Source organism: Dinoponera quadriceps, unplaced genomic scaffold, assembly GCF_001313825.1.
Source record: "Dinoponera quadriceps isolate SergipeBrazil2010 unplaced genomic scaffold, ASM131382v1 scaffold589, whole genome shotgun sequence".
NCBI classification, from domain to species: Eukaryota; Metazoa; Arthropoda; class Insecta; order Hymenoptera; family Formicidae; genus Dinoponera; species Dinoponera quadriceps.
Window position 1 is genome coordinate 977,127 of NW_014554985.1, and position 10,453 is coordinate 987,579.

General features: G+C 44.9%; 1 protein-coding gene across 1 annotated transcript in view; it reads right to left on the reverse strand.

Annotated features, from left to right (window-relative positions):
* Positions 1-1,243: 1,243 nt before the first annotated feature.
* The window catches only part of LOC106742700 (neuropilin and tolloid-like protein 1), a 132,591-nt gene continuing 123,381 nt past the window's right edge, over positions 1,244-10,453 (reverse strand). The window contains exons 7-9 of the mRNA XM_014615897.1: positions 3,460-3,671; positions 2,129-2,206; positions 1,244-1,263 (exon numbers count right to left, since the gene is read on the reverse strand). Coding sequence (XP_014471383.1) covers positions 1,244-1,263; positions 2,129-2,206; positions 3,460-3,671 — 310 coding nt within the window. The remainder of the gene's footprint in view (positions 1,264-2,128; positions 2,207-3,459; positions 3,672-10,453) is intronic.

The window sequence follows — 10,453 nt, forward strand, 5'->3', positions numbered from 1 at the left end:
CACTTAACTGTAATTACCGTTACGCGCATAAACCTACCACCATTGCATCCGATCGGAACGCCGTTCCGAAAACACTTCAATCTTCCTCTTCTCCCTCTTCCGGGCTCTAACGACTCTGAGAGAGCCGTGAAACTGATCTTCGCCGATAGATTTCTTTCGAAGACTTTCCAGACAAATGCGTCAACGAGAGTCATATTTTGCGTGCACGGTAGAGCACTTGGCGAAGAGAGTGTAAAAGCCCAGCGTAGATACAACGCGCGGTGTTTTACGGTAAACCTAAGCGTCGGAAGACGATGGTCGGAGCGAGGCTCGGCGAGCTTCGGTATCTCATAGGACACTCCCCGTTCTCGAGCCTCGAGCACTCTCGTGACTCCCCGTTGTGCTGGCTCTCTCATTGCCCCGCACCGACCTCCACCGGCGCTGTTGTTGTTCACCCGTATTACGAGATAGATTTACATGAGTAAACATGTCGGGGGTCTCGGGTCTCCGACGTACAAATTGAGATTAGAGCTAAGCCCGAGAATATTTGAATGATTTGAATGCGGGCATTAAAGCGGCCCCGGCGTGAGTATTGAGAGCTCGCCGGAAAGTTACGGCTTGAGAAAAATCTCTCACGAGTCGACGCTAAATTCAGCGGAATTTACCTCTCCAACGTGTCTTCCTTGCTAGTAGATCGTAATGCGTGATATATATGCATATATGTATATTGTGTAAGTGCTCTTTAAATCTCTCGGAGTGAAATTTCACTTGAAAAGTAGAGCGACGGTCGAGTCGCTTGATTTCTCGCTCGTGCGAAATAAATTGTTCATTCCGAATCGGCGAGTATATTCGCTTAAAATTGGAGAGTGAATCCGACGTCACGGGGGAAAATTCATTGTGATCGATCGGAACGTTCACCCGTATGGGGTCGGAATCCACTCTGAGCTTCGGTGAAACATTCGTTCTTACGAATCCGAATGGCGGTATTTTTACTACTGCCTCGAGTGAATTTTTATTCATCTTTAAGATGAGATTTCACTCCAGGAAATTTAGAGAATATCATATGATATTATACGTTGTATTAGAAATATGCGAAAGGTTTGTGATTCGATTCGGTTGAGAAATCGCGAGAAAGCCATCTTGAGCATTCTCCATTGTTGCTGCAGGTAATGAACCGGGATATATCCGCTTCTGATGCAAATGGGTTAATCAATAATATAATTAGTTAGAATACCTTACCTATAAATAGCACATCGGGCAGATACTATTTACGTAGCACATGGCCTTCAAGCAGATAAGAATAGAGAATAGAACTGATGAGAATAAATATCCTGCGAATACTCGATCGCTTGATTACTCACTTGATTGCTCAAGTATACACAGCGGCCGCTGTAAATCGCGTCTTGCCGGGTCACGTATCGATAAAGGGGAAATTCCTAGTCACGAATGAACGGAAGTTCGGCCACTTGTCAACCGAATTTACGGCGGATACTTAGGATATAAGACAAGCATCTTATTTTCATGAAAAAGCCGTAAAGTTCGTGGCCCGTCGAGCTTTCGCCACGCCGCCCGTAACATACGGCTGATGATTCTACAAGCGCAAAGTACTCACAAAGTTTATACCGCCGCCGCGTTACGGAGAAGTTATGTGCCGGCGAGGGCTCCGGGGAAAATCATATTTCTACACGTATTCGCCGGGCGCTCATGTTGAAGACATCAAAATAATCCTTTTAAACAACGCGACCGTATATACCCCCCGAGAGGGCTGACGTTACACTTATTCCTTCAGACTTCGTAAAAGTGTGTTACATCCGGGGTAAAATTTTATTTTACATCGAGTATCCTGTTTCTCCGCGACTCTCTGTACGTCACGTTTCCAAGATTACATTTCAACCGTTCAGCCGGGGTCTCCCGCGGCACGATAATTCTTTACACGAAGCTAAAGATCCGGCGAAGCGTGTCGCACCTATCGACACGCCTTTGTGTTCTCTCAGGTGGGCGACTTACACTTGCCTAAAAAGATGTCACACACCGGCACAACTTCCTCCTCTCGCGGAGGAAGAGAGAGAGAGAGAGAGTGCCGCGCGATGGTAGGACGACTATTGATTAAGAAAGGTGATAAATCGCGGCATGCAACGTGCGTACTTACTGGTAGCGCTGACAGCCGGCCCGATGACCGAGTACTTGGGGTTCCCCGTAACAGCCCCTGGGACGGCCTTGTCCAGCTCTGAAACACATTATTGTAATTATCTCGAGAATATACAGTGCCGTTAATTACGACGGGGAATCGCGCGTGCAACACGGCCAATCTACCTTAGCACAAAGGACGCCACATGATTCATCGCCTCGTAAATACGCAAAGACGCCTTTCTTCGAGTCGAGCGGACTGATCGACGTGTTATATTGATTAACGTCGGTGATCGAATTTACGGGGCACGCAACCTTGATAGCTGGACGAACGGAGCTGTATTGCCGATAATTAACAGGATATTAAGCCTATCATTTTGCAATTAATTCCCGTCCCCTTCTCATTGTTACCCTCTCATTGTGTATCCGTCAACGGCAAAGTCGCGAGGAATGGCGACGGGTACAAAGGCGTGAAAGGCCTCGAATGCTGTCGCGATTACCGAGCCAGCAAAGAGGCCGAAGGGAAAGCACGCAAGCTCTATGGATACCGCGTTGGAAAGCTTCGCGCTCTTCCTTGCCGACCGCGAAAAGCCCGGGCGAAAAGCTACCTGGAAGCTCTGCCTCGTGGTGCCTTCGCGCTTTAGCCCAGCGACCCTCCATGTGGAGAGCTTCCGAAGCTATTGGCGCCCTTCGAGGTACCGGCCGAGCTTGCGAGCTGGCGCGCGCTTCAATCATTTACTTTTATCTGAATCCGATAACTTCGCCCCGCTGCGAACGACTTTCTTCGATTCGTCCGAGAACCGATGTAGTTAAATTATTCATGCTGGGGAATTCGTATACTTGAATTGAACTTGAGAATGTACAAAGACGTGAAATACTATTGTAAGGCAGAGAGAAAGAGAGAGAGAGAGAGAGAGAGACGTGAAAGTCTGTTATAGTAGAAAATATCTTTCGTCTCTCCTCACGTCGAGCGATCAATGTGCCTTTGTTATAATAAGAAACTCGATGCGACACACACGTAAACGTTTCTTAATACCGGAAAATTGTCACACGAGCGGGAGGGACGAATAGTCCGGATCGATGGCCCGGGCAATGAAGAAGCCCAAAAGATGCTCCGGCAGTCAGCGATTCGAAGTAATGGATAATTTAATGGCTCATCCCGTGGCTTTGGGGAGCCACCTGGGTGGAAGCGCGTCGCCAATGGCCGCGGTACACATCGCGAGATGAGACTCGGTGCCGAAGAAAGGCGGATAGGGGAGAAGGGGTTGGGGGGGGAGGGGGCGGTGACTGCGGCTGGATCGAGGAAGGATGGATTTTCGTAATGTCGACGAGTAACCGTCGTTCGTTACCGACCAGGATGCGGCGCATCGTCCAATGGCTGGAATTGGAACATCGCCTTGAAGCCTTGGCCCGGCCACTCGGAATTAGCGACGAACTCGACGTAGAGGTCTGGCCCCGTGCTGAGTACCTCCACTTCCGCTCCTTGGTTGCAGAGCACGGCTATTGTGGGCGCCCCTGAATCCGTTCCGTCGTGCACCCTGATTAAATCCGCCCTATTCAGGCAACTGTAACAGGATGCCTTTCGTTAGAAGATGACAACTTATCGCTATATTGGCCTTCACTGACGGAGTAACCCGCTGAAAAACCGGGATATTCGTTTCTAATCTAATTTGCGCTTTTACATTCGCGGACAAAAGACGCGCCCGTCGATCAAATCCCGCAGCGAATTAATTCCGTCGGCTGCCGAGTCAGTGCGCTGTCGATCGGTCTTGCTTTGTGGAGAATGGTCTTCATCAAAATTTCAACGTCTAAGGAAGACGTCAGAAATATATATATAAAAAAAAACACCAACCGTATATTTCTCCTTTACGAAAGAATTCATATTTCGCGAAGAATGGCAATAGAAATGAAAAATAAATTCCATCCGATCGTAAAAATGTTTATTTATAGGAAATGAATCTGTTCACTAAAAAAAAAAATATTTTATGCACATACAACTACGAATTGGTTCTAACAGTTTTTTGTTATTTAATCGATTTGCATCTACAAAACTTTTAAAAAAATCTCATATGCTTGTGTTCTTTTGTGATTACAATTTTTGCTGCGATATCATTTCACACTTTTTTGTTCCTGCCATATTTTTACAAGGTTAATTTTTATTAAATATTAAATACTTTGAACTTACAAGGACACAGTGAACGCCTCATCAATTTTGATTTCTTTCCACTTGGTTATTCTACATCCAAAATAAATATACTCGTTCGTGTCCGAACGTCCAATGCATCTTATGAATAGTAATTTTTAATATTTGAAGATAACGACGACGACGATGTATCTGAATGACATACATCAAGCGGAGAGATGCATGTGTAAATTCATACACTCACATCAGCCGGCATTTATCGGCACTATTCTGGTATTATTGCGGTCGGAAAAAATTCACGTTACTCTTAATTGTTCGCAATTAAACTGGTTTATTTATAAATAACGACGATTTATTTCCACAAAAGTATTCTCGCTCCCATAGGGCATAAAGCACAGAGCAGAGTTTCTCGCAAACGAGCTGAATTAATGAAATTCGTTTATTTAAAAATTGCAATTATTTATTTCAACAAAAATATCTTTATTCCTGTGAAGGATACGCAATAGCGTGTCTCTCGCGAGACTACATACGTATTAAGGAAAATAATACCGAAAAAATACAAAAAAATATTCACTCAGTGTATTATTTATTTATACCAATACACACATTTTTACATACTTTGCAAAAATTTTTTAGAAATGAGAAAATACACATGTTCTTAAATCTGTAACTTCTGATGAAAGCAGTTCTTTATTATATTTAAATAAAAATTTTGTATTTAAATGTGTTATTAGTACTTGTCAAATAAATATTTATTTTTTAGATATTTTTTTATTTAGTCTACTGCATATATATTCGGAGCAAGACACCGCCACGTCTCCTGATCAGGTTTAATCGTCGTGCGAACAAGGGAACGATTTTCCGAACTACTCGGCGACGAAACTATGTCAAGTCCGCTTCGTGACTTGTCTAGAGATAGTGCTGCAAGGAAGCGAAAGAATGGAAGAACAAAGAAGAGACGAGAGAGACAGGAGATCCGAGTTCAGTGGGGGGGGGGNNGTCAAAGGTGAGACTGTAAAGAGTGTACAGTGACAAAGGATGCGTCGGCGAGACGCGCGGCGGGCTGGGAGTAGCGACAGACTAAGGAGGGAATCTCGACGACCGGCGATTCGTTCTATACGTGTACGCTGGACTACTTTGCCCGATCGAACCCGAAGAGCATTACACCTCGCGGCAATACTCCTCCCCGGCCGTACCAATTGCGACTACCACGTAGACGGGATCCACCGTGGCGATCGATTTCGAGGCTTGATCGACGACGGCCGCCGAGATAACCATATTACTCGCACGGGTTAAGCAATTACGCTGGCAGAGAAAGATTATCGTCGAAGAGCCGAAGATTAAAGAGCCGCCCGTGTCCCGCATACGTCCCGTGTACGTACCCGCTGGCGTTGATCTCTTGACACTTACTGGATGTAAGGTAACTTGAAACTTTCCGTTATACGCATATCATGTTGTGATACTCGGCTATCTCACTCTCTCTTTCTCTCTCATGACTGTTAATTATTCGAGGGAACAATGATATTTCGAACGGTACAATGCAAAAGGATGATAAGAACGATAAAGGGACGACGAGGGAACGGTTTACGGGGTTTTTATTTGGATTAAGTAAATATCTTGAATGTAGAATATAGTGTGTCTACGAAGTGGACTTAACATACTTTCGTCATCGAGTAGTTCGGAAAATATTTCCCTTGTTCGCATTAAATTTATTGAATTAAATCTAATTTATCAAATTTAATTTAATTTAATTTAATTAACCTGATCAAGAGACGTGGAAGCGTCTTACATCGAATATATATGCAATATACAGTATACTGAATAAAAAATATCTAAAAAATAATAAATATTTATTCAGCAAGTACTAACTTTCGTTTAGAAGAAGTGAATGTCGAAGATGCTTCTCGCTCTGATCGGCCAGTTACCACGGATGTCGACCAAATAACGGCTTTAATCTGATCGACAAATAACAACTTAGAAAATCGCAGCGAGGTTAAAAGCTAGCAAATCAATTGTTTCGAAACATCCAAGCAAACTTGGAATGGTGTAAAGAAGTTTGAGTGCCGCACAATTTGATAACAAAAAATCTCATGGATCGCATTTCCATCTGCGATACGCTGTACAAACGTAACGAAAACGACTCATTTTTAAGATGAATTGTAACAGATGACGAGGAGAATGGATCGTTTACAATAACATTGAGCGAAAGAGGTCGTGGGACAAGCAAGGTGAACCGCCATTAATTACTTCGAAGCCTGGTCTGCATCCGAAGAAAGTTGGGCTCTCCATTTGAAATTGTAAGGGAATCGTGCATTATGAAGCTAATACCGGACAACCAAGCCATCAATTCGGACAAATACCGTTCGTAACTGGATCAAAGTTCGATATATCGAACCCCAGAATTGCGTTTCTCTATTTAAATCTAGATCTATACTTAGAGTAACGTTAACTTTGAAAATTCGAGTCGAAGCGTATGAGAGAGATATCGAGCAGCATCGGCAGCACGGAGGCATGAGATCGTTACTTCTTTCTGTTGTCGCCTGAGTTATCGACAGTGAAGTCGAATTGCTCATATCCGTCTGTCTATATCTTGTCTATAGGATGGGTATTATTGATACCGTCACTACCGATAGCCTTTCCGTCGAGCCTAACTTTTCCATCGGCGTGCACGCGTCGCAGGACAAAAGTGTATCGAGTGCTCGACGGATGAGTCTCTCTCGGTATCCATCAACACCATTCGCGATAATATCGCGGATGCGTCTGACGGAGCGGCCTTAACGCTGATATATGGAGGCATTTCTCAGCTCTCTCGCCCGGGTCCTTACAGATTTTTACCACCGGTCTTGGAGAAAGAGTGCCATCGGCCACGGACATAAATTAACGTTATCGATCGCAGATTTGTCGACGGTATTTCGCGTATCGCCTTTCAGCCTCGGCCCGTCTGCTCTTTCCTCGCGTCAGATTTATGCACGCGGTGATTATAGTTTTAAGTATCATATTTCACGAAACACCTCCTCCCTGGACGACGTATCGAGAGAGACTTCGTAAAAAAGGAGTAAATAAAGAGGAAACTAAATATATATACAGAGCGCGGCACCCACCTGGCCATTCTCTCTCTGCCAATGCGAGATAAAATATTTCCCTTCGAGTTACGCTGTGTATTCATTATCGTATTATCGATTTCTCGTTTGCTAAAAAATAATTAGCGACGCGTAAAGTTTTGATAAATGAATTTAAATGAGAATATATATGTATACGACGACATATAATGATTAATTTTCCATGCGAGCGTGAACAATGAACAATTACAACAGTTGATGATGTTTACTCAGGTCTGCGTATCTTCCTCTGATTAGACGGCGGCATTCATCCACCACCACACAATCTCGTATTACCTCGTATGAACACGTCAGCGTAGAACCAATATTTGGCTCGTTCAACCCGCACTCGGCACGAATGCCGGAACCTTCCGCGAGACAGGATATTAATGTTCTCGGTTAATTTTTTACATAATATCGAACGCGACAAAAGATATATCTCCGCGATATCTGTGCCGAAGAACCGATAATATCCCTCGATAGCAGGATCTCTCTTTCTCTCTGCGCGATCTCGATGCGAACGGATTATTCGGAACGTAAGTATCCGGATATATCCGGAATGCACGGATAAATTATGCGTTATATACTGCGTGAACGCTAATATTTGAGAGTCACAAATTTCCTCATGGAAGGTAATGGCCGCTTTTTGCACCGCATTGGCGCCGAATTGCTCGTGAATCACTATGCCACGGGCCATAGCCGGGGACCGATCGAACCGCGCGAAACAGAATATAGAGTGAAGTTTAAATGAGCTTCGGTGCTAGTTGGGCCAAGTAAAAAAGCCACGAAACATACAAAGCAGACAGCTTAAAACATTGAAGCGTACCGTCCGAAAATATGTGATCTCTTATTTAAAGCGTGATTGAAACGAAAAAAAGAACGATTTTTCATCGATCTTTCTAAGCACGCGTGTCGCGCGAAAATAGAGAAACCGGTTATATGTAATATCGATAAACACAGCTCGGTCCAGAGATTTGACGGCAAAAACGGCGTAAAACCGGCGGAATATTTTATCCGAAGACGCGGCAGCGAAAGCTGATTATCTTCACGATGATATTTCTCTTCCATTTTCGGCCGCGTTGTTTCATACTCGCGTAATAACGTAATGCGATTTGAAAATTGCTTATTATTCGTATCCCGTTGCGCCCCGCTTCGAAAATTACATTTGGCCCCGCATTATTCGAGAGCTGACCCTCCGACTCCCCCACTTTTCCAGTCCCAACCTCCTCACCTCCAATTTTCTAATTGTCGCTCTTCTTACGCTCGCGAAATGGCATTTGGAAAAAACAAGATACCTGTCGAAACGACATGGAAGGTCATTTTCGACGAAATGATCGAGCAACTTGTGTGAAGATCTAATAGAAATTGAACTTGAGCGGCGCGAGACAATAAATGTGTGTCTAACGTTATTACTAGACAGTAAAACTGCAAAGAGGCATAAACAAAAGTTAATAAAAAAAATTTTTCTAAGACAACATATTTTTAAATTTCTGTTTATGTCGCTTTGTGAACCTTAACGTATTTTTTCATACTAAGATAGTTGATTTGAAATATACCACAAGTAGAAGTCTGCAGTAATAAAAATAAGTACAATTTGTTATTAACGTTAAATATGAGAATAAATATATAAAAAATTGAAAATAATGAAATCCAAAGAAACAGAGAGGAGGAAAAGGGAGTTGATTTGACGGGGCAGCGAACGTCGAAATTTCTCCCTGCCGTCTCTCTCGGCGCGACGTTATATTTCGCGCGTCTCAGCATTGTCGCGCTTCTCAATCGGCGGATCGTCGATTCTGATTTCGGAGCTCGGGGCTAAAAGGTCACTGACGGAATAAAATTAAGGGAGCTCAATACTGAATTAGGACGGAGTTCGAGGATTTATCAAGGATTAACTCCTGCACGCTGCAACTGCAAGTCCCCGGGCGCCTCTCGTTCCCCAAGTCGACCTCGCCATCACCATTCTCAGCTCTAAGTCTTCGCGCAGAGAGGGAACTTTATGTGGGTTAAGTAGAATCATGGTCCGCGCCATGCTCAAAGGATTTAGGGGTCAGGTGTAGCCGACACTACGGGATTTAAAAAGAGGATTTCGCCTGCGCGTAAAGGTACGCTATCGCTGTCAGAGGCCGGAATCGTATCGCGGTCGAATTAATTACGATCGGTCGCGAAATTCGTACATTCTCTCGCCGCCGCCGCCGTCTTTGTAGGACCGCCTTAAATCCTTAACAAAGACCGATAGGAGCGTGCAGCCGGGCGGAATTCGTCGTAAATATCCGCCGAGCTAAGGTATTCGCGACCCAGCCGCGGAGAATATGAAGTTTACCTCGTGCTGCAAATAAGAAACACGGATCTCGCGACGTGAAATACGACCGGCGCGAAATATACATACATATATATATATATATATAGGTCCTGTTTGAAAAAATATATTTCGCACTTTTCAGCGAGCATATTCGCGCGCTGATCGCCGAACCTTCGTCACAATGATGCACTAACCGAGGGGTGAGGGGGGGATCCGAAGAGAAGGGGGAATCTTACGAGAGGACAGCTTGAAGGAGGATCGTAGTCGAGCTCTCAGTATTACCGCCTGGCAGATTTATGTCAGTAATATCTGAAGCATTAGCCGTTTGACGTATTGGCGATCGTAAAATTTGGAGTCACGCGCAAGCGTGGAGGGGGCGAGCTATCTCTCATTCATAGACTGATAATACATCAGATTCTGCGTCCCTTCCGGCGCACGCGGTCTCCCTGCTTCCCTACCCCTCGCGATTTGCATACCGTAAGTACACACGGAGCATCGGCGGGGCTCGTACTCTACTAACGCCGGAGCTCGCGCGCGCAAAATCTCTCCGACTCACAAGCGCGCTCCACGCGCGCAACGAGATATATCTAACGACCGCGATTATTCCCGGCACGCACGTGGAGCGCTCATAAAACGTAGGAAGTTCAATAGGTACAGCGTTGAAATTACAACGGACTCTGTTCGTCGATCGATCGCTCGTCCCGCTCGCTCGTTTCCTCGTTCGCCCGTCCGCCCGTCCGCTTGTTCGTCGCGAAAAACAACGCTTCCGGAAACGAGCCCATCTCGCGTCCCCCCCCCCCCCCCCCC